Source organism: Pituophis catenifer, unplaced genomic scaffold (genome assembly GCF_029215685.1).
Source record: "Pituophis catenifer annectens isolate HBS135680 unplaced genomic scaffold, rPitCat1.0.hap2 SCAF_6, whole genome shotgun sequence".
Lineage (NCBI taxonomy): Eukaryota > Metazoa > Chordata > Lepidosauria > Squamata > Colubridae > Pituophis > Pituophis catenifer.
The window spans coordinates 11,047,813-11,073,123 of record NW_027256886.1 but is presented as its reverse complement, the minus strand read 5'-3'; the positions used below and the strand labels follow the sequence as shown (position 1 = coordinate 11,073,123).

General features: G+C 39.5%; 1 protein-coding gene across 5 annotated transcripts in view; it reads right to left on the bottom strand.

The window, feature by feature from the left end:
* TBL1XR1 (TBL1X/Y related 1) overlaps positions 1-25,311 on the bottom strand; it is a 243,633-nt gene that overhangs the window by 19,463 nt on the left and 198,859 nt on the right. For all 5 annotated transcript variants that reach the window (XR_011600525.1, XM_070946263.1, XM_070946265.1 and 2 more), the window contains 8 exons: positions 25,077-25,179; positions 11,412-11,557; positions 7,347-7,569; positions 4,412-4,544; positions 3,451-3,592; positions 1,728-1,791; positions 1,508-1,605; positions 71-131 (listed from right to left, as the gene is read on the bottom strand). Coding sequence is in view for 4 of the 5 variants with exons in the window: in XM_070946263.1 (XP_070802364.1) it covers positions 71-131; positions 1,508-1,605; positions 1,728-1,791; positions 3,451-3,592; positions 4,412-4,544; positions 7,347-7,569; positions 11,412-11,557; positions 25,077-25,134 (925 nt within the window). In the remaining variant the exon portion in view is untranslated. The remainder of the gene's footprint in view (positions 1-70; positions 132-1,507; positions 1,606-1,727; positions 1,792-3,450; positions 3,593-4,411; positions 4,545-7,346; positions 7,570-11,411; positions 11,558-25,076; positions 25,180-25,311) is intronic.

Here is a 25,311-nt window from a genome sequence, read left to right as displayed (position 1 = left end):
ATTATTAACTAAGTCACAAAACACTGGCTTAAGAGCTGTTCCTTCTTTAATCGGAAGAGAAAATACATACCAGAATGAAAAGGAAACTGCTGTTTGGCTTCTCCAGTATGTGCATCCCAAATAATTGTGGTCTGAATTGAAAAATGGAACAAAAACCATAAAATGGTTTTACAATGTTGAATATGTTTAAATTTACCAAAATCAACTGAAACAATATTTAAGACTATATTTTCTAAAGAACGGATTCCCTTTTAAAGGCTAATGAGTCGAAGGATATAAATTGTAGGCTTTCCTTATCAAAAAGTTTCTTTTCACTGCCATGTCATCTGTATGTTCTAGGTCAGTGATGGCTAACCTTTTTCTCGTCGTGTGCCGAAAGTGCGCCCCCCCACTCATGACCCTCATGCTCCCCTCGCGCATGCGTGCACGACCCCACCGCCCCGATTTTGGCCTAGCAGGCTTTCCTGCAGCCTCCTGGGCCCAAAAGCGGCCATAGGTTCACCACCATGGTTCTAGTTTTATAACTATTGCAAACACAACCTTTTTAACTAAAAAGAAAAAAGAAAAATTAAATTGTATTTCAATACAAAAAAAGATTCTAACTTGGGGTTGAACTGTGGAGCCCTTGGTGCTCTCCGAGTTTGATTATTTTCATTATCCAACTACGTAAATGTTCAGTGCTGAACCACAGTCTTGTAGCACTTAAGATGTTACCTAATTGGTTAATAAAACATCTGCAAGAAAACAACCAAGCTCAGAGAGCACCAAGGGCTCCATAATTTAAAGTCTATTATGACTATACAGATAGTTTTTGACTTACAACTGTTGTTTAGTGACCACAAGTTGCAACACCATTATAAAAAAAGACTTATGACCATTTTTCACAATTATGACTGTTGCGGCATCCCCAAGGTCATGTGATCAAAATTCTGGGGCTTGGCAACTGGCATGTATTCCTAACAGTTGCACTGTTCTGGGATCATGTGATCATCACTTCCTGGCTTCCAACAAGCAAAGTCAATGGGAGAAGCCTGATCTGTTTAACAACTGCAGCGAGTTGCTTAACAATTGTGCAAAAGAGGTCGTAAAATGGGACAAAATTCACTTAACAAATGCCTTGTTTAGCAGTAGATATTTGGGGCTCAATTGTGGTTGTAAGTAGAAAACTACTTGTATTCCTACACTTGCCCACAATTTATTTAGAAAAAAAGAGTGGTATCTGTTATGCTTACTAGCTGCTAATAGTAAAGTGAAACAACTAAAGCACCTGTATTCTTTCTAAAGAACACTTCATTTTGTGTGTTCCATATCCTAAACTAGGGTGTCAAACTCAATCATGTCACGTGATGTATCGCAATGTTTTGTTTTTTTTTTGCAGAGCCAGGATGGGCGTGGCCTGCATGTGATGTATCTGGCCCGTGGGCCCCCAGTTTGACACCACTGTCCTAAACTATCTTCATAATTTTATCTGCAGCAATGTATTTCAAATAAACCAATGCCATCTTACCTTGTCCACACCTGCACTTAAAATGAAGTTTCCTTTCTTATTCCATTTTAATGCAAATATGGGACCTTTATGCTGTCCTAATGTGCTGGCAAGATTACCTAAAAATTAAAGGACACCAGTTATTATATTTTGCCTGACTGACCAAAAAGCATTTGAAGTACTTCCTCCTGTCATATTTTATCTTTAAAAGGGGGAAAAGGACTAATAATGTTGCTCTCACCATCTTTAGTCCATATCCTTGCAAAACCATCATACGACCCCGTTGCTAGGAGCGTACCTTCACTCTGGAATATAAAGTATAAACATTATTCTATTACTGCGTGTTCTAACAGTCTGTAATCTTCAAGCAGAGCATGCTTCCTCTGGTTTAGAGATGTGCAAAGTGTGAATTATACATCCCCTCTCAAAGCTTTCGTGTTTCATGAAATTTTCTTTGTACTTGGTAGGGTGATCATATCTTCCCAAGTAAGAAGTCAGGTTTTTTTTGAGGAACTGCTAGAAGAGGTGTGCAAAACGTTTCAACCTGAAATATCCCATGATTTTCTTGCTTAAAGAATCCCTATCTATTTATGATCATTTTTGATTTCTCATAAGATCACAACAGAGTATCTGAGGAGCAGACCAGCTCAACTCTGAATCATTTTGGGCATCAAAGGTGTATTTAATGAGTCCTATTACAAATATCTTTGGAGAGAAAAAAAAGTTCCACAGACTCTCTCAGGAATCAGTGGCTAGCCATTTTAGAATAGAATAGAATTACAGAGTTGGAAGGGACCTTGGAGGTCTTTTAGTCCAACCCCCTGCTTAGGCAGGAAACCCTACACCACTTCAGACAAATGGTTATCCAACATCTTCTTAAAAATTTCCGGTGTTGGAGCATTCATAACTTCTGGAGGCAAGTTGTTCCAGTGATTAATTGTTCTAACTGTCAGGAAATTTCTCCTTAGTTCTAAGTTGCTTCTCTCCTTCATTAGTTTCCACCCATTGCTTCTTGTCTTACACTCAGGTGCTTTGGAGACTAGCTTGACTCCTTCTTCTTTGTGGCAACCCCTGAGATATTGGAACACTGATAGTCTCCCCTAGTCCTTCTTTTCATTAAACTAGACATACCCAGTTCCTGCAACCGTTCTTCATATGTTTTAGCCTCCAATCCCCTAATCATCTTTGTTGCTCTTCTCTGCACTCTATTTTAAAATAGAAACTTTTAAAAATAATATCTCATTTCACACTGATCTTCTTGCAAATCTATCATTTCTTCATATCCTTCCTTTAATGAACTTTTGAGAATTGCTCCCTAAACTTCTCTGCGAAAGACTTTTTTGATGGTTGAGTTAATTCATTTTGATTTGACTCGAGGGGTGAGGGTTTTTTTGCTGCACAAAGATTCAATTGCAGGTGAAAGTGTTCCTTGTTTCTGGCAAGATTATCCAGGAAGTTTGAAGATTGCTTTTGTTCACCCATACAAATGCTGCTATTCCACATTTGCTTCATATTCTCTGGAGCTACATTTTCAGGCACAACTGCTGTTTCATAACTCCAATGCACTATAATCCCAAAGGTGCTTTTTCAAGAGGCAAGTTGTTTGAAAGTCCAGTTGCCTCTTGAAAAAGCACCTTTGGGACAACCATGGCCTGGATGACTGAGAATCTCCATAGACACATACAGTACAGTAAAAACCAATTTGCAAAAGACTGCTGAATTTTGAAAGCTTTTTGAAAAACTCGGGATACATGTCTAGATTAATGAGTGTGTATACTTAATCTCCCTGGTACACCTTACACTGAAACTTCAGCAGAAGACCTCTTGGGCTTGGTTCTACCACCGGAGGAATAAAACATACGTCTACAGCGCTCATGGAAATCTGGAAGCGGTCACCTCCAGGAATGCATGTATTTGAAGCTCAAAATATGATTACTAATTTGAACACGGGAATTTCTGCTCACATTCCAATCCAGAGATGTTACATCTTTGTTACTTGGTACGTCTTGCCCTCCTTCTCGTATACAGTGCCGAAGCACCAGCTGCGTAGATCCGCTGGTACTATTTTCACTAAGATTCCAGATTCTTGCCGTTGAATCTCCAGATCTGCAAAATAAACAGCTTCTTTAAAACAAAATACAATTCTTTTCAGTCAAGCTCACCAAAGACTTAAAAAGAGAAGAAGAATATGAAGTGTTCTTGAAAAGCATCAAGAAAAGATGTACTACCATACAATTTAATAACTATTCAGTTATAAGTAGACCTCGACTTACAACTAGTCACTTAGTAATCGTCTGAAGTTCCAATAGATCTCCCTGTGGGTTACTTATGACCCGGATTTGAAGTTCTGATGATTGGGGAGTCCCTCTGGGTCACATACCACACTCCAAGCGCTAGGCGATTGGACTGCATTTATGGATACTCATAGCATCCCAGTCACTTGACTGTGTTTTATAATGAAATTGGCAGTTCATTATGGTTTTCACCAAAATTGGTCCATAGCAAACCTTTGCTTCACCTAACAACCAAAGCAATAAGGTCATAAAATCAGGTCAGTTATGCGACCAGAGAGCTTTCGACCATCACAACTTTCAACCATAATTAAAAGCTCCGTTATGGTCATAACTCGAGGCCTGCCTGTACAATCATCCGCTATGTAGAGATGATTCCGTAACAAGATTCAAACTCCTTGGACTTTAGACAAGATAACCTGATTGCTCCTATTCAACCAACTAAACCAGAAGAGCATTGTCTTACATTCCCCTTCTCATACAAGTGTCTATGTGCTACTAATCAGACTCAAAGTCTCCCGTTTCCTACATTTCCAATTCAACAAGTTAGGAAGATATGGAAATGAAGAAGTTTTCTTTAGGATTAAAGCTGGAAAAGAGAGGTTACATTTTCAACTTCTTTAGGAAAGCATACCCTGAGGCCAAAAGATCACTGACAGGGTTCCAGGCGCAGATGAAAACTTCAGATTCGTGACCCCGCAGCACCACTGCTTTGTTAGGAGGGATTTCAACATCACCATCCACTTCCATCATATCTGTATGATTATCTATCCAAAAGAAACCATAAGGAAAGGGGAGGTATGTTGCCATTAAATTATTGTTGTTTTGTTATTGTTATTATTCATTCATGCCCTACGTCTAGCTTATGGGATACCTAAGGACATCATCACTTTTATTACAGGTAGTCCTCAACTTACGACAGCTCATTTAGTGACTGTTCAAAGTTACAACGGCACTGAAAAAAGTGACTTAGGATCGTTTTTCACACTTACGACCCTTGTGGCGTCTCTATGGCTTTGTGATCCAAATTCAGACGCTTGGCAACGGATTCATATTTATGACGGTTGCAGTGCCCTAGGATCATGTGATCCACTTTTGTGACCTTCAATGGGGAAACCACTTAACTACTATGTTATTAATTTAACAGCTACAGTGATTCACTTAACAATTGTGGCAAGAAAAGTTGTAAAATGGGGCAAAACTCATTTAACATATGTCTCACTAAGTAGCAGAAATTTGGGCTCAATTGTGGTCATAAACTGAGGACCACCTGTATTTGGTTCACTCTTTTTACTCTCGTAGATATGTTGTTAATGTGCTATCTCACACCTCTACTTGAATTCTTCTTAATAAGAGTCCATACCCTTTTTTTAAAATTAACTGAGTATTGAAAAGGAAATAAGACTCCATATCCTTGTCATTGACTGTGCATACATTTTAGTCCTAAAGTAAAAGTGTCCTTTGATAATTTTGGACTATAGTTCCCATCAACTCAAATCCATGGAGCTTGAGTCAGGAATAATAGGACACATAATAGCCTTAATATTCAGGAGGTTCCAATTTGGAGAAGTTGTAGTAGATTCATATGTTGGTCTTTAAGGAGGGAGGTGTTGATTTAAATTCCCCACTTGACCAGATTAGAACGATCTTATCTTAATAATTGTTCTATAAAGGTAAAGGTTCCTCTTGCACATATGTGCTAGTCGTTCCCGACTCTAGGGGGCGGTGTTCATCTCCGTTTCAAAGCTGAAGAGCCAGTGCTGTCTGAAGACGTCTCCGTGGTCATGTGGCCGGCATGACTAAACGCCAAAGGCGCACGGAACACAGTTACCTTCCCACCAAAGGTGGTCCCTATTTTTCTACTTACATTTTTTACATGCTTTTGAACTGCTAGGTTGGCAGAAGCTGAGACAAGTAACGGGAGCTCACCCCATTACACGGCACTAGGGATTCGAACTGCTGAACTGCCGACCTTTCGATTGACAAGCTCAGCATCTTAGCCACTGAGCCACCGTGTCCCCATTTGTTCTATAGAATATTCTAGGGGGGGGGAAGGAGGCTAAGATGACAAATGGATAAAAAAGTACACAAAATGCTTTCATCATTGTCTTATATTTAAAAATGGATAAATCACGCATGAGGATGTAATTCAGTAATAAAGGGAATAAAAGGTCTGAATTAAAATAAAGCCAAAACAGTTTTGAAGTCTATACAGGGTATGTTTCTTTGTACATGTGTGGTTCTTCCATCCCTCCTCCATGATAAAAATTACGTATGCTCCAAGAGGAGAATATTAACTGGTAAAGTTTCAAAAAAAAAAAAAAAAATCTGTTTTATATGAAGTTTCTTGGCTCTCAAAAACAGCTCGTTGGTAGTTTTATCACGTTCATCTAACTTGAGTTGAATACTGTGACTACGTAGCCAATCAGTGGCTATGATTCAGTAATATATAATATATTTCTCAGTAATATATTTCTTTGGCAAGAAAAGACTTATTAAGCACATATTTCTCAGTAAACAAGACCAGATGATTTACCAAAAACAGCTTTATTGTGAGCTAGCATCAAAATCTTTTTTTTTTTTAAATTAAATTAAATTAAAATGCTAAAAGGTTATGTTTGGATTACAAGAGCAGAAGTTGAAAACGATCACGTAGTTCATTTTCCATGAAATGAGAGGCACGTTAAGCATAGCCTTTGATCTCTGGCAAACTAATTTAAGAGGATTCCTTCTACTCCTGGGTGGAACAGTAGTCCTAAGAGACAAGAGGACTTTGTGTGCTCACGTACATTTAATACATTTGCTTGGGTGTGTGAAAGAGACTGAATTAGCTATTCCAGCACAATTGGCAATTGAATGGAGCAGCTGGATATATTCACTTCTAGGAAGTGAATAGGAAGACTCATGGTCTCCAGCATTTGCCTGTTTCGCCAGCAGGGGGGGTTCGTTCACCACAATCTCCTTGTTCCTTAAGGTTGGCCACTTTAAGAGATATGGACTTCATCTCCCAGAATTCCCCAGCCAGCTGCTGCTAAAGTTGAGAAATATTTCCTTAGATCAGGGATGTCAAACTGGCTGCCCGCGGGCCGGATGCATCACGCGCACAGGCCAAGCCCACTTTGCCATCACATGACGGCAAAGTGACACGGCGAGTTTGACACCCGTGCCTTAGATCAACATTTTGAATTTCCAGCAGAAGCAGGCCACAGGGGCTTGTAAATGCAAAAAAAAAAAAAAAAAAAGGAAAGGCAGGCAATGGTGGCTTAAAATAAATCTGTATGTTGTAAAACCAATCCCAAATAATAGCTAGATAAGGTAGGGTGTTTCCCCTCTGCTTTTGGCTTTTCTTTATTTATCTTCTCATCCATCTGACTGACTTGAAGGTTGAAATGCTTAAAATAGCTACCCAGATTGCATTTCAAAATATTTTTTAAAATTTTTTTTTAAAAATGTTGTGAGCGGGTTTTGTATGCAGAAGGTGGAATAACTTGAGTTTTTTTAAATACACAAGCACATACTCAGGCTGCCTACCAAATCATTCGCAATCCATTAATTGCATCTCCACTCACTTGCTATAGTATGGGCTCCATTCTCTTCTCCGTTTGCAGTATTTTCACCATTTTTCGTAGATCCTTGCTGGTTTGTTGAAGCCGCTGCGGCTGCGGCCGCGGCTGCCTGTTGCTGAGCAAGTTTGTCTCTGTATGCCTGCTGCCTCGTTTGCACCACATCGGGCATCACGGCATCTATCAGCGAGAGAGACTCTATCGGCCGGCCATCAAACAAAGTACCATCCTAAAAACACAGGGGTAGAAGGCAAGAGACAAGTAGAAAAGGAGAAAGGGGGGGGGGGAATATTTCATTAGCAACAGGTAAAAAAATCTGCAACGTAAGTTAGAAAACAAGACACAGATCCTGAATATGCTGAGGCGCATCGATTATCCAGAGCGTTAATTATTAACCCTGTTTACTGAAAATCACACAAGTTAGGCATTAAGGTTGATTTAGAGTTGTCGAACTCTAACTGCCACAGAATACGTGATTTTCCGGCGAGACCGGTCTATCGTGCAACCTGGTCTACCTAAATATGGGACGGAGCATACTGAGTCCGCTTTCGCCTTTCAGCCCCAATCCAGGAGCCTTTGCAGGCAGTTGCTTCCGCGACAAACGGAAGTAGCTATACTAATCTCCCTTTATTTCTTTGTCGGTAAATTTAAATTTAACACAAAATAGTTTATTGTAACCTTCTTATTCTTTTGACTGTGTTGCTGGCTGATAAAAGCGGCTCAGCCTATAAAATAATGATTTACTTTAAACTGAACCATTTCCATAACCTATCCAAAGAGGCCTTCGGGGATTGGCAGCCAATAAGAGCATTGGAGTGTGAGAATCAAATTCTGACTATTCAAGGTGCCCTCACAAATATATGCCCTACAATAATGGGTTCAGCTCGGTACTATTCCCAGACCGGTGGAAGCCTTCAAATTGACTATTTCTCAGTGGCCTTCAAGCACTGGATTTATTTCTGGATCCTGCCAGTAATTAAAAACAGAGATTTCCTGTTGCACTGGATACAAATGTTGAAGAGTTCATCCATTTTTAAAGACGAGGCAATGATGAAACCTCTGCTTGTCACTTCTTAAACACTGGGAAAGAGTCAATATAAATCAATAAGCTACAGTCTGTACCTCTAGGATAAAGGTTGGCAATGTGGCATTTGCAATACCACTAGATGGCATCCGTTCCCTTATTTAGAAAATCAAGTGTGTTTTAAAAAAGCTGATAACAACAGTAATAATAAGCAGACCCAGTACCAATAGTGATAGGTGCCTTGGGTGCAATCCCAAAACATCTGGAGTATCACTTGAACATCATTAGCACTGACAGAATCACTACCAAATGCAAGAAGTGGGTTTACTTGGAAGGGTTTACATTCTGTGATGATATCTAACGCCAACAAATATTTTATTTATACATTTATACACATGTACGTGTGTGTGTGTGTGTGTGTGTGTGTGTGTGTGTGTGTGTGTGTGTGTGTGTGTGTGTGTGTCAACATCTGCCCATCCCAGGTCCTTAGAAAGGACTCAATGGGTTGATAAAAATGTCAAATCCAGTTTAATCTGACTCAACTATGTTACTAACCATAATAATAGTACCCTGTTTCCCACAAAATAAGACATCCCCTGACAGCCCCAATTGGGCTTTTGAGCGCATGGCAATAAGGCCAAGCACTTATTTCAGGGTTCAAAAAAAAAAAAAAAGTCAGGGTCTTATTTTCGGGGAAACACAGTAACAGCAATGGGATTTCTGAATACAACTGATAAAAGTCTTGACACATAACGCAACAGATTTAACCGTGGTTGAAAAGAAGAAAGTGTGGATATTTGATGGGGCAAGATCAGGAAATCATAGTCTAGAAGACAAAAAATTGGAGAAGATCACAAAGTATCAAGATCTAAAAATCAAAGTTGAAAGATTTTGGCATAAATTGTATGTCATGGCCCCAGTGATTCTTGGCACCCTGAGTACCATATCAAAAAATATTGGATAGCACTTTAAAAAAATCTGTCAATTACAAAAAACCATAATGCTTGGATCTGCTATCCCATGCCGACACATTATGTTATCCTAGATTCTTGGGACAAACTCTATGATTATGAAGACCAACACTAAGCTAACAAATTGGCAGCTGTGCTTTCACATTGTTGTGAAGAGATTACAACAATCCCATTTTACTGTCCAGAGGGCAATGAAGGCAACTAAGGAGAGTAATTAAAAATCAGTTAAAAATCTGATTAAAAGCACTTCAAATCAGTATGAACTAATTCAACGTGAGAAAACCAAGAGAACAGTGTTGTCGACTTAGCAAAGCTAAGCCAAAATACAGAAGGAGAATATTGTGTAGTGTGTGAGTAAGGAAGGACAAAGTCTGGTTGCTTCTTTGATCAATTGTGATGTCTGGACAAGTCATATTCACAAAACCCAACTGTTGAGCCCTTTAAGTCTTTAATAACAACAACTCATTAAATGCATATTCCACGTGACTCCCAATGAGAGTGGGGGAGGGGAAGAGACACACTTATAATTGCAGTAGGTACAAACTGAAAGTCCAAGTTAAAGGGGTTTTCAGAAAATTATTTCAATGTTCACAGGTAGTCCTCAACCTGCAACCATTTGTTTAGTGACCATTTGAAGATACAACGGCACTAAACTGCAGCAAAGAAATCATAAAATGGGCCAAAACTTACTTAACAATTAACCTGCTTAGCAATGGAAATTTTTGGCTTATTTGTGGTCATAAGTCAAGGACTACAATTTTTTACGGGAACTCCCTTTGATGGGAATTGTCCCTAATTTATCTTCATTATGCTCTGAACTGTCTCACACTCAGCATGGATTCCTTTCCCTCCAACAATGAAAGCTGTGAAGAGTTTCTCAAAGGAGAAAGTAGATGGATATTCAAAGCGGATGGGAAAAAAAACCATTTGCCACTCAACCACAACTGAGGTAACAAAAAGGCTTCTTATTGTGAAACAAGGACAGCATAAAGAACCACGCAGCATTAAGTAACCCGATGAAGACTTGGTTGGGGACCCAAAGCACCAATTTAAAATTCTCATATCATGTGACGGGAAATTGGGAATTTAGAACACAGAATGTCAGAGTTGGAAAAGACTTTAGAGATCTTCTAGTCCAACTACCTTGTCCAAGCAGGAGACCCGATACCATTCTGGGCAAATGGCTGTTCAATCACTTTTTAAAAATTTCCATTTAATGAATATTATTGGTTAAAAAAAAAACAATTCCATGTTTGATGACAGAAATCAAAGAGAAGGGCAATAACATCATCAAGCCCCTCAAAACTGCGATGTTGAAAAGTTGTTGTCATTCACTACCATTTTTGCTGGGAATTAAGTATGAAAGAAGTATGAAAGAGGTGGCCCTGTGGCAATAACAGGAATAGTATTAGAAGTACTACTACTACTAGTAGTAGTAGTAGTACTTCTAATTTATTATTATTATTATAATATTATTATTATAATATTATTATTATATTATTATTATTAATAATAATAACCATTTTTGAATGTTCAGTTGACTGAGTTTCATGTAATAATAATAATAGTAATAATAATAATAATAATAATAATAATAATAATAATAATAATAATAATAATAATAATAATAATAATGGCAGTGTATCCTCAGATTTCTTAAAATTGTTTTTTACTGGGTAAAAATATATGTTTCCTCTTTTCACGAGGGAGACACACTATTAAAGTGTACTTCGTCTTCGTAAGTACTGTAAAATCTTTGAACTTTTAGAGCCTTAATATTTGATAAGCATATAACCAACACTATTAAGCAGGGAATGAGGCATTTGGTAAGTGTACACCAGAGTGTAAGCCCTGTAAGTCAAAACATTACAAAGAATAATTGACCTGAACCCAAAAAAAACATGTTTGAAATGCTTCAGTCTTATTTAACAAGGAAGACATAAGGAACAGGGTGTCTAATACAAGAACACCAGGGCACAAACAAGGCAGAATAAGGAAAGCTAAGGATAGCTTAGATCGTCCAGAATATTGGAAGAAAAACATCCCAATGGTCCTGTAGATGAGGAAATGTCTTACCTCATTAATACTGACTTCCGCCTCCACATACTGCAGGCCTTTTTGAATTATTGAAATCAAAGCAGCTGGGGGCACCAGAGCACCGTTGATGTTGGACTGGCTGATATGGCTCTCGATACCGAAGGTAAATGCTGAATGAGAAAACCCTAAAGGCAAGGGAGAAATTACAGAAATGTTTTCATTTCCAGAAAGAGCACATGGTAAAGTCACAAGCAGCAACAACTTCCCCTAGAGAACCATATGGAAGGAGATTTGAGTGGTCTAAGAGTCCATGTTTCATTTTATTCTATCCCTAAAGTGTTACTCTACTCCCCTGATGGTGAACCTATGGCACGCGTGCCACAGGTGGCACACAGAGCCCTCTCTGCAGGCATGCGAGCCGTCGCTCCAGTTCAGCTCCACCGCGCATGCATGCGTGCCTCCAGCTGATTTTTGGGTCTCTGCCGCGCATGTGCAGGAGAGGGGCATACGGGAGACGCGTGTGCATGCATGCATGTGGGGGGTGGGGTGGGGGTCGCATGCGCATGCGTGGGAGCAGGAGGGAGTGGTGCACCTCCGCACCCCATTTTTAGTCCCAGGAGGCTTCAGGGAGGCCTGCTAGGCCCAAAACGGGGCATGGGGGGGATGTCATGTGCGCATGCGCGGGGGAATCATGCACATGCATGGGGAAGGGGCGCATGGGTGGCATCACACATGCATTGCATTATGGATGCTGGCACACGCTCTTTTGGCACATCATAACAAAAAGGTTAGCCATCACTGTTCTACTCCTATGCTCGATTTCTGGATTAGCAATGGGAAAGGGATAATATTGGGTGCTATTTTAAGAAATACATTCATGGAATTCAGTGAATTCAAACTTTATTTAAATCTTTCTATCTCCTTTTTTGATTTCCTTTTGACAGAAACTAGCAGGACACTCTTGCAATCCCAAAACAGAATTAGCCCCAAATAACCTTGTAATAATAACCCAGTAAGGCTATTGCCATTCTTCTTAAATGTTCAATCCGAGTTAAAGGATGGCCAAAGAATTCCGATTTCTCCTATATCCTCTCAAATGATGTTTACCAAACACATATTTTGCTATATTTCTTTAGAAACACCAAATTAGATCAATCTCCAGGTAATGGATACCTTGATTCAATATTACACTTCCATTTAAATTTTGCATTAGCTATTTCTTTGTATGTCTCAAATTATATATCTCAAGACGGCAGGAAAACAAACTCATATGATTAACAAAAAAGCCCACGAAAGAACAGGAAACTATCAATCAAGACTATATCAAGTATTGTCAAGCAATTAAAAACAATAGAAACCAGAATGCAGCCTAAGAAGCAAAAAGCTACTTGATTGATCATGTATCATCAAGTCAGTGTGAACTGTTGAAAAGAATAACACATAAATGTAAGTTTAAAGTTCTGCTTTAAAATAGAACAATAAGGAGGCATATTTAACATTAGTTAATATTAACCAATCCACCGTTTTAAATAGGTGTAAATTAGATCACAGCCAAGGACATCTAAGATATAACCATTCAATTCTCAGCAGCCTCAATGGATTACTGAAATTTTCAGTCAAACGTTTTATATAAATTCATGTCCAGCAGTTTGGAAATGGACCGCGAGGTTCCTCATAATATACCTGAAATGTGCTACTGATATGAAAAGAAAGAAGCTTCTAAATGACAACAACCCATCATGCATTCAAGGATCCCAGGAAAAAAAATCTCAAAACTTTTCAAGAAGGTATGTGCGTGGTTGTTTTGGTGCCTTCAAATCAGTGATGTCTCCCAACAAAACTGGCTGGACCAAACCCTGCCAGATTCTAGGTAAGGTTGCCACGGTTTCCTTCCTAAGGTTGAGAGAGAATGACTGTCTCAAGATCACCCACATGGCATCATGCCTAAGGAAAGACTTGGAACTCACAGACTACAAGTTTCTAGCCTGATGTCCTAACCGTTATATTACTATGATTAAATCTAGAGGGAAGACTTAGTTCAATAAATGTCTATGGAGATTCTTAATTATCCAGGACATGGTTGTCCCAAAGGTGCTTTTTCAAGAGGCAACTGGACTTTCTGGTTTTTCTCTTCTGACATTTCGCTTCTCATCCAAGAAGCTTCTTCCATGAGAAGCGGAAGGTCTTCAAAGAAAAACCAGAAAGTCAAAATCAAAATTATATTGGGGCAATCACGAGAGGGGGAACATTTTCCACTTGGTTGCCACAGCTTAGAAAATTTCTTCTGTGCCTCCACATATTGTTCTGTTTTGAATGGTGAGGCACTGAAGCATACCCTTATAAAATCTTAATTTCTCAGGCAGCTTTTTTCAGGAAAGAAGTGCGGCTTCAAATGTTGAAAACCCTTTAGGGTTTGTAATCTGGGCCAGTATACAATCCAACATCTGCATTTTGCAATAGATGAAGCTTCCAAGTCACCATCCCAAATATTTCCACAGACGGCTTGAATAGTTTGATTGAGAAAGCCTTTCTCAGATGAGATAGGTCTCTTCTGCACAATCAACATTTCACTCCTTCACTAGAGAAGGAAAAAGTAATCCAACTGCTTCTTTTTAGTTAGCTGCTGTACTTAAAGAAAGCTCGCAGATGTGTTGACGATGTGGGCATGGAGAAAGACGTTACAGCAGATAAAGTAAGCCTTTAAATAAAACTGTCATTCCTTATAAAACAAATTTTTCTTCCTATTTCACAAAAATGGCTACTTATTATACACGGGCCTATCAAGACTAAAGTTATCAGATCCCTCTCACATTTGAGATCTATTCCCTCTGCCGAGATAATTATGGAAAAGAATCACGTCACCCCCCAAATCCCATCAAAACAGAATTAATTCAGTTATCACCTATGTAAATGGAACTTTTATTACAGGTTGTCCTCGACTTATGAACACAATTGATCCCAAAATTTCCCTTGCTAAGCAAGAAAGTTCTTAAGCGCCTTTTGCCTCATTTTATGACCTTTTTGCTGCAGTTGTTCAGTGAATCACTGCAGTTATTAAGTTAGTAGCATAGATGTCTGGAGAGATTCTCAGCCATCCAGGTCATGGTTGTCCCAAAGGTGCTTTGTCAGAAGGCTACTGGATTTTCTTTCTTTCCTTCCATTTCTCACTATCCTGTCAGAGCTGAAGAACCTTCTTGGATGAGAAGTGAAATCTCTTCAAAAGAAAAAACAAAAAAGTCCAGTTGCCTCCTGAATTAGTAACATAGATGTTAAGTGAAAGATGTTGACTTTGCTTGTCAAAAGGTGATGACATGACCCTGGGACAGTACAGCCCTCATAAATATATGCCAGTTACCGAGCCTCTGAATTTTGATCACATGGCCACAGGGGTGTTGTAATGGTTGCAAGTGTGAAGAACAATCATATTTCACTTTTTTTTCAGTGCCGTTTTAACTTTGAACGGTCACTGCAAGTCAACCTGTAGCTCCACACCTTATTAAATCACAAGCTAACTCTCACCACAGACACAAATGAGTAACAGCAAGCTATGAGATGGTGTTTATGCTTAGAATATCTTCATTTTCATAATGTGAGAAAGCAAGCATAAAAGATGAATAAGTGCTGGCTTTTCTGTATGAGGGAGTTATTTGAAGATATTGTTCCCATCTGCCTTATCAATGTGCTGCTGATTCTATTTTTTTAATTGTAGAATTTGCTGATAATTTATCTTCAAGTCGCTTAACGGAAGGCAGTAGTAAAAGCACTCACTGTTCTTGGTATTTATATTTAATTCCCACTTTTGGAAAGAACCTATTTCTTTTGTAAACACTGGTTAAATATACCAATCCTAAAACAAGGGGTGAGGCATGAGATGTATTTGCTAATTATTTTTTTTTTCTGTGTTCATTTCTTTTTTAAATTGTATTGGACAAGGGAGAATATGCCTATACAAGGAAGGATTAACCATGATAAAACATTTTAATTGTGCGTGCATGCCATCACTAGGCATGCATTATTTCTGCACGCCCTTTCAAGAACAGAATAATTAACATTTTGCAAAGCAGGAAAATTAGGATTAATGGATCTAAATGCATTATTTGCTTTGCCCTGAAAAAGTTAAATCCATCATGAGGAAGAGATTCAACTTAAGCCATTCATACGTAATTAGAACTTTCAAAATGTTCCCTACTGGGACCTTGTTAATATACATATATTATAAACTATATATATTATATATAGAATGGTGCACATATAGCAGAAAATAGAAGGCAGTTTATTTCATAAATATGCTAACTGCGTGGCCAAGTTCCTGATAAGACAATGCAGATAAGAAGCTGATTTTAGAATAGAATAGAGTAACAGAGTTGGAAGGGACCTTAGAGGTCTTCTAGTCCAACCCCCTGCTTAGGCAGGAAACCCTACACCACTTCAGACAAATGGTTATCCAACATCTTCTTAAAAACTTCCAATGTTGGAGCATTCACTACTTCTGGAGGCAAGTTGTTCCACTGGTTAATTGTTCTAACTGTCAGGAAATTTCTCCTTAGTTTTAGGTTGCTTCTCTCCTTGATTAGTTTCCACCCATTGCTTCTTGTCCTACCCTCGGGTACTTTGGAGAATAGTTTGACTCCCTCTTCTTTGTGGCAGCCCCAAGATATTGGAACACTGCTATCATGTTTCCCTTAGTCCTTCTTTTCATTAAACTAGACATACCCAGTTCCTGCAACCGTTCTTCGTATATTTTAGCCTCCAGTCCCCTAATCATCTTTTTTGAATAAAAAGGCCACATATATCTGATGATGGTGGCGATAAAGAGGTGAAATTGTTTCTGGGGAAAACAATAAAGGTAGTTCTCAATTTACAACCATTTGTTTAGTGACTGAAGTTACAATGGCATTTAAAAACTGTGATTTATGACCATTTTTCCCACTTGCAACTTCCCCATGGTTGTGTGATCAAAATTTGGACGCTTGGCAGCAGGCATGTATTTATGACGGTTGCCGTTTCGTAGGGCGATGTCGCCATTTGTAACTTTCCCATCTCGGTTCTGACAAACTAAGTCAATGGGGAAGCCAGATTCATTTCACAACTGTGTTACTAATTTAACAACGGCAGGGGTTCACTTAACAACTGTGACGAGGAAGGTCATAAAATGGAGCAAAATTCACCTGTCTCGCTTAGCAAAGAAAATGTTGGCCTTTATTGTGGTCATAAATCAATCAAGGACTACCTGTATAACTCCATCGATTCTTTCAAGTTTTGAATGCCAGGTTTTGTGGTGAGGTAGAAATTGAAGGGTGGGGGGAAGCTGAGTGAGAGATAATCCTCTATCAGAAGTTTATGACTTGCAATTATGCCACACATCTTCTCATTTACCTTTAAACCCCTTCTGAAGGGGGACATAAATCTGTGCTTGAAAGAAGCACAACCTCGAAATGGAAAGGTTGAGATTATAGCCAGAAATACAATCCCATGTGCATTTGGTCCCCAAGCAATACCCCACTTGTTAAGTGCCAAAGCACCCAGAAGTCTGTGCTTATTTAGAAATCATTCCATTCTATTTAGGATCTATAGAACAGCTTTAAATGGAGAGGTTCTGTTTCTCGAAACTGAAGAATTTGAGGTTTCAGGCTTATGGTGTCTTTCTTTTTAAATCTGGATTTTGTAGTAGTATTTATAAAAGTATGATATCTTGTTTGTTTTATGTACTATGTTAAAGTTAGAAACCCCACAAACGTAGGATCTGTCCTAAGACCTTCAGGATACTCTAATTCTATATACACCAACAAAATGGACATAGATGTAGTCCTCAAATGACGATGAATCATTTATAGTGACCGTTTTAAGTTGCGATGGACCTCGCTGAGGCCTCTGCAGAGGTGACTGACAGATACAGAGCATGTGCAAGTGTTACTAAAGAATCTTGCAGATAGAAAGACTGTGAGGATCACACACACATGCCATTACTGGCATTAATGTGTCTGTTCAGCTCTTTTTTTGGATGCTACTCTTCCTCATATAAGGAGTAACCATTAACTGGAATGATAGTTGATTTATCACATAGTAGTCTCTCCTGCCCACTGATCCAGAAATGTAGTTCTCTGAATAATCATTTCTTTTTATTTCCCAAGAACATAAGATAACTTTAAAATGATCTAATTACATCAAGGTTTTTTTTTTAAAAAATATTTTCAGAAAACCCTAAGTGATTTGTACTTTGGCATGATATCTAAATTGCATTTAGGAAAGAATCGACCCATTCATCTTTTTGCCTGAAATAGAGAAACACGCTAGATAAAAGCGAATAGCCGGAGAGATATGGAGAACCAAAAGATTTCTAATCCATCAATGGAGTTGGTAGGTGCCCTGCCACAATCTATCTGAAGTGTATTCTCATAAGAACCACAGGGTCCAGGTCAGTGGTGGGTTCCACATATTCTTACTATCGGTTCTCCAGGTGTGCGCCTTCCACGCATGTGCCCGGCATTCTGCGCATGCGCTTTGCTTGTGTGCCTTCCGCACTTGCGCGAAGCCTTGAAAATATGGCTAAATAGGACAACATTACGTCTGGGAGGGTGGACGGGCCCACCTGCAGTTGCCGCTAGCGGTTCGCCTGAACCGGTACGAACCGGCTGAATACCATCTCTGGTCCAGGTAAGACACTTATTGTAGCTATATAGATTCTTACTTGTAACAAAAAGCAAGTATTATGAAGAGCAAAAATCTGATCTATACAGGTCAGCCCCAGCATTAAATCCCATATTTTCTTTTCCCATCCTTTTTGAAATGGACTGCCTATAGCTTCTCTTGCTACCCTGGTTACTGGTCAATGTTTTCAAAATAATTATCTCTGTTCCAGGCTCCTTATTTCCCACCTAAATAGCTGCAGCTGTCACAAGGGGAAAGGTTAGAAACTCTTTTGAGACAGATGCTGGATCTGCAAAAGTTTAATCCTATAAATTAATACAAAAAACAAAACAAAAAGGAACCAGAAGCACAGATTTCTAGTCCATTTCCAAGCACGTTTAAAGCAGTGGTGTTTGGTCTATAAGTCTTTAATACATTCTAAAAGAATTCGGGTTAATCATTATTACAAGGAAGTGTGTTGGGCAGAGGCAGAAAATTAAGAATTTTTGTTGTATATTTAACAGTGAAAAGACAGGGTTCTTTCTTTTTGTAAAAAAAAGTAAAATAAAAAAGATTCGCTGTGTTTGTATGAGAGTTCCCCAACTTCTCTGGCTTTGTGGATCAATGGGGGCGGGGAGGGGGAGCGGGAAGAGAAGACGGTTCCACGCGAGTGGCGGACAAGTGTGCTCACACACAGCTCCATTTGCATAGCAATAGGCACACACTCACTGCTCGCGCAAATGGAGCAATGCACACACACATTTGGCTGCTGCTCACATGTTGGAATGTACATGCTCACCCAGGCTTCAGGCGGCCCAGTTCTGAACAGCTCACGGCCTGGTAGTAGACCAAGGGTTGGAGATCCCTGGTCTATATCTGTGGGCGACATTCTTGAAGAAAAAACAAAGGAACTTAGCACTTGACTATTCAGCTTAGAATCCAAGGATGTTACAACTTCATTGAAGTTTAACATTTGCTTGGAGGTACTTCCCCGGATCTCAACTCTGTTTAAACAAGGAGAATATATTTGCAGCCAGAACTTTTTCTGCGATTAGCACTCTGAATTTTATCTACAGACACATTAAACTATTGTTGCCTCTCCGGTTTTGGATGCCAGATAAAAGCAATTTTCATCGATACTTGTTTTACCATAAATTTTATCTGGTCATGTTACTGTTACGGTGTTATTATGGATTAAACGTCATCAATATTACTCATTCTTTCTTCAGATAATGTTCCTGGAACATAAAATATAACCGAAGTAAGAAATAAAATGAAAAAACAAATGATTCTGAAATCACAATGACACAGTAATGATGCATTTAACTATCACCATGCCAATTCTGCTATTACATTCTAGTTCCTCAACAGCTGACGCAAAGTTTTACGTTGTGTCATTTGTGTAATAATGAACCATACATGTTTCATCTCTCGTCTCCTCTTGTGACACCCACATCTTTCAGTTATCTATTCGAAAGGGCAGAATCACAATGCTCTCCCAACTAATCACAAGTTGCAGAACTTAATATAGCTGAAGTGTCTGCTTTGGCGTTCTGCTGCTCCTGGGAACAAATCAGCTAGGAAACTGAAAATTTAAACACGACATGAGGTCATTTATTTATGCTAGTTATCCTGCCCAGTCAGAAGGAGGGTGGGAAGCACAAAGGGAGGAGAGCAGAAATAACACAGTAATAATAGCCGAAAGAGACCAAGAAAGGAATTGGTGGAATTGAATGTAGTAGATCAAAGTCCTTCACATCTTCTGCCAATTCTTGTCTAGTTAAAAAAGCATCACCCTCAAAAAATGATGGCAGTGACAGCATGCTCAGGGGAATCCCGACTTTCCCAGAAATATAAGCTAAAAATATTTAGAGAACGGAAAATGAAAAGAGCAACGATCTGCTGGAATATGAGTATCTTGTTAAAAGAATGGAAGGGAGATGAGAGAGAAAATGTGAAGGAAACAAAATGACAGTTTTGAAAGTAAAAGAGTACGCACATATGTGCTAGTCATTCCTGACTCTAGGGGGCGGTGCTCGTCTCTGTTTCAAAGCCAAAGAGCCAGCGCTGTCCCAAAACATTCCGTGGTCATGTGGCCGGCATGACTAAATGCCAAAGGCGCACAGAACACTTTTACCTTCCCACCAAAGGTGGTCCCTATATTTCTATTTGCATTTTTTGCGTGCTTTCGAACTGCTAGGTTGGCAGAAGCTGGTACAAGTAACGGGAGCCACACTTATGCGGCACTAGGGATTCGAACCGCTGAACTGCCGACCTTTCGATCAACAAGCTCAGCATCTTAGCCACTGAGCCACCACGTCCCTGTTTTGAAAGTACCCCAGCCAAATGTAAATACCATCTTAGAAGCCAGACACACCTTCAAATTGGCAAAACATTTTTAATCCTATATACCAGGGGAGGGCAATTGATTTTCCTAGGGGCCACACAAGATACTAGAATTGTTATGGAGGGCTACCTCCCACCCACATACACTGTGGGCCAGACAGGGACAATCAAAAGGCTGAGTGACCTGCAGCCAGAAAATGACAGATCTGCTATTATTATTATTATTATTATTATTATTATTATTATTATTATTATTATTATTATTATTATTATTATTCTCCCTGTATTATTTCAGTTCACATTAATCCTTAGTATTCAGCTTCTCACAATACAAAAAAATTGATCTCTGTGGATTTTCATTCAATTTATTGGAGAAGAGAATCCTTCCACATAAAGCCAGGGACAACTTAGGCATGAGATCCTTTTTTTGGGACTGTGTACCAGAAACAATTAGTGGAATTCTCAGGTATCCTTGTCCCTGATTAAAAGGAAATATTAAATTGCTGTTTCCTGCATTAAAGATAACCTGCTTACTTCAACTCCCGCAATGGGTTATCTTAGAGCCATTTTCCTAAAATGACTTTCCTGTCTACTTGAACAATGACGTTATACTGCATCCAGATATGAAAACAGAAGGGATTCAGAGCTCTTTACTCCTGTTTTCGTGATCTTTAGGTTGTATCAAGTTTGTTTAAATAAATAGAAGGATGAAAAATAATGGCGTTAGAGATAAGGGAGGGAGAGGGAGAGGGAGAGAGGGAGAGGGAGAGAGAGACAGGGGGGAGATTTTAGATATTTAAATAAACAAATATATGTTGATGAATTTCCAACAGGCAAAAGATTTTCTTCTCACACTGACAAAAATTAAAAGAAATGCAAATCAGACTGCCTCCGACTAGCATCTTTTTTCCCCCCAATTACATATAAAATATATTTCAAACTTTGCAGAAAAAGTCTTTCAGATCCTTCCAGCTGAATGTATACTCAAGCACAGTATCCAAGAATTAAATAGCCTGCAGTCTATAACAGTGTTTTTCAACCTTAGCAACTTTAAATTGTCTGGAATTCAAGACCCAGAATTCCCCAGCCAGCATGCTGTCAAGATTGAGAAACACTGGTCTATAAACTTGATGAATACTGGTTTGGACAGAGATAATTTTACTCTTTCTTGCATTTTCTACATAGAACGGGGAATATAAGGTCAGCTAGCACAATCATACAGCCGGGCATGGTTAACAAGGAGGCATGCTAGGAATTATAGCTAAGCAACATCTGCATAGCCATACGTTTCCCATTTTGCTATGTCATGTCAAATAAAAAGTCTCTGTTTCATCTGTAAATTGAACGTATGCCATTACTTTCAACTAAAATAAAACAAAACATAAATCAACTTTTAGCCAGATGACCAAGAAATACCATTGGCTTAATAGCCCTTACAGAACAGAGGAATAAAGGACCGAACACAACATCATATCTTGATCAACCAGTAGCGTTGATCACCAAGAAGATATTCAAACAAGGAACAATTAGGAAATGCGGTTTCCTAATTGTTTCTCAATTAGGAAATGCGATTAGGATTGCCATACCTAATGATGTAGTGACTGAGCACAATGTCACATATCCACATCAAGGGGTGTCAAACTCAAGGCCCATGGACCACATCCAACCCACAGGGTGCTTAGATCTGGCCCGAGGGCCACCCTGGAAACAATGAAGGACTGGCCCACAGTCTGCCAGGAAAAAAGGAGCTCCGGAGGGTTGCGTGTGGCCCTCCCGAGCTCCATTTTCACTAGCAGACCACAGGGGCCACCACAGGCACTCACAACATGAGGTCAAAGTGGCCACTCCTCCTGCCCCCCCCCCAAGGTCAAACACAACCCTGATGCCGCCCTCAATGAAATCGAGTTTGACACCCCGGACTTAGCAACAAACAAACACAGCTTCTGTTGTAATCCCAAAATGTGTGGGTTATTAGAGGGGAAGCAATGGGGATCCCAAACAAAAAAATGTGGGAGATGCATGTGAGCCTGAGGATGCCGCAGCACTGCATAAGTGCAGGAAAGCCAGAGGGACTTGCTGTTGGTTTTCCCATTGACTTTGCTTATGGGAAACTGGCAAGGAAAGTTGCAAATGGTGATCAGAAGACTGCAGGACAGTGCAACCATCATAAATGCTTGCCAAGCACCTGAATTGCAATCACGTGTCTGCGGGGGTGCTATGATAGCTGGAACTTTGAGGGCCAGTTTTAAGAACCATTCATTCAGCAGTATTGTAACTTTAAATGATTGCTGAACAAGTCATTGGTAAATGAGGACTATCTGTAAACAGAACATCATCAGGAATTACATTTGATGAATTAGAATTCTGTAGCATCATTGCTTTGGTTTGATGATTTTTTAAAAAAGAGGATCAATGCAGCTGTCAGCCAACCATGTACCAAAAATCAGTCAGTTTATTTAAACAGTCTACAGATCATAAAAATACATATTATTTTAAAATCTAAGAATACATAAATTTTCTTAATTATAACCCTCAATGTCCTTACACGAGTTAACATAAATTTGCTTCCTTAACCTAGTAACACCAAATAAGAAGCTTTGCTAAAGTCACTCTAGGAATCTGATCACAGATATTTAACATAAAATTGATTTGAAATCCAGAAAAAAATGTTGAAAATATGCATTTACCAATTTGCATTATGTAGATGTTTTATGGAAGTATACAAATTTAAACCTCAGTTCTGGCTAAAATTGTGTTGCTGTTACTGTTGTTTTTCTGTATCACTCTTCTTCTCAGAGAAGGAAAAAACAGCTTACAAGAAAACAGTAGTAACAATTACAATTGGGGGATGCCACTGAGAAGGCTTTCTTCCTGTAAATAATACCTATCAATCAGGGGGGAAATCCAGCAGGTTCTGACAGGTTCTGGAGAACCGGTAGTGAAAATTTTGAGTAGTTCGGAGAACTGGTAGCTGACATTTTGAGTAGTTCGGAGAACCAGCAAATGTTACCTTCCCCTGGAGTGGGGTGGAAATGGAGATTTTACAGAATCCTTTCCCTGCCACGCCCACCAAGCCACACCATGCCCACCAAGCCATACCCACAGAACTGGTATTAAAAAATTTTGGATTTCACCACTACTATCAATGAGATACAAATGGTGGGCCCTAACTCTTCCCACCCAATCTTTATTATTAAATTTATATCCCATCTTTTATAAGAGGCACTCAAGGCAACATATATGCTTACCCTACTATATATCCCCATAACAATTAGGGGTGTAGAGGAGAGAGTTGTGAGTGTCATCCATGAGATTCTGTGGCTGAAGTTTTTCTAGAAATAGCTTAAGTTGTTGTAAGCTATCCAGATTTTTGTTTTATGCGGTGGGAGGTCATATAAATTAGATCAAAACAAACAAACAAATTAATCTTTCTGCTTTCCTAAACTAGTTCAACAATTTAACTGCTATAACTCCTTGGTTATATTCCTATAAAAACTTTGGCTATATTCCTATTCCAGATGCCATTTTTGGATTGCTTGCTTGGACAGACGTCACATAAATTCATCTAACTAGGAGGCTATTAGGGAGTTTCTAGGGCAGTGATGGCTAACCTTTTTGCTATCGCATGCCAGGAAGGGGGGCGGGGGAGTTGCGCGCACATGCATGCCCACACCCATAATTTTATGCGCCCCGCGCATGCGCACACAACCCTCCCTCCATCCACTCCTGGCACGCAATGGCCTGGTAGGCCCGTTTTTCTTTCTTACCTGGCTCCAGATCCTCTCTATGCATCTGGCGAGGGCAAAAACAGCCTTCCCCACCCCCTCAGAGGTCCTCTGGAGGCCTGAAACGGCCCATTTCCCAACTCCCGGTTGGACAGGAAGTGATGTTTTTTGCTGTCCACAGCCTCCAGAGCCTCTCTAGGAGTGCATAGAGAGGATCTGGAGCCAGGTGAGAAAGAAAAACAGGCCTCCCCCCCCCAGGCCCTCTGGAGGCAGGAACAGCCTGTTTCCCTACTTCTGGTGTAGGGAACATAAAGGACTATTTCTGGACTTCAGAAAGCCTGAAAATCAGCTGGCTGGCACGCGCATGCGCCCCAGAGCTGAACTGGCGTGCCCACTGATATGCCATAGGTTCGCCATCACAATTCTAGGGTATCCTGGTTCAGATAGAGCTGTAGTTGGTGCATGAGCCATAGGATACAAGCATTCCTTGTCCTAAGGCCCGATTTTGGCAGAAATGTTACTTCTTCCAGGAAAGGATAATTCTCAGGCATGAGCAGCAACTAACTTTATGGAACTCCATTTCTTTGGATTCCATTTCCTTCAGACAACTGCCAAATATCTGCATAGCTATTTTTGACTCTGGTGGAAACCAGTGCTTGGTTAAGTGACCAGCCAACTGGTCACTCTGTACTCCAGATATCCAATGACAGCCCCTAGCAATTGAGGCAACATAAAACCCTAAATGACCCCAGAACGCAACTGTTCTTGGGTTACAAATTTACAAGTAAGAATGGAAACACTGCACTGTCTTTCCAATTTTCACGTCTTAAAGCCATTCCACCAATATATATGAAGAAAGGCTATGGAAAAATCACTGTGAATCAACACAACAGTACTTTTTTTCTCTTTAATCCTGTCAGACAGGCTAAAATGAATTTCATTTTTTTTTTCAGTTTAATCTTAATTCTTAGTTTCAAAATGAATTCCTCAGATAAATATTACTCACCGGACTCTTGCAAATATCTATATACGAGGAAGTTAACCTCATCACTGCTTATACTCATCTTTATGCCCGCTTAAACCATGAGGTCACGATGAAGGATATAACCCTAAAAAATATAAAAAAAAATAATACAGCATGTTAGGAATATGCGGTAACTGGATTTCTGTCCAAAAAACGGATTAATTGCTCATAATGTAGTTGTGTCTAAAAATGGACAATTTTCAAGTCTAGTAAGAGT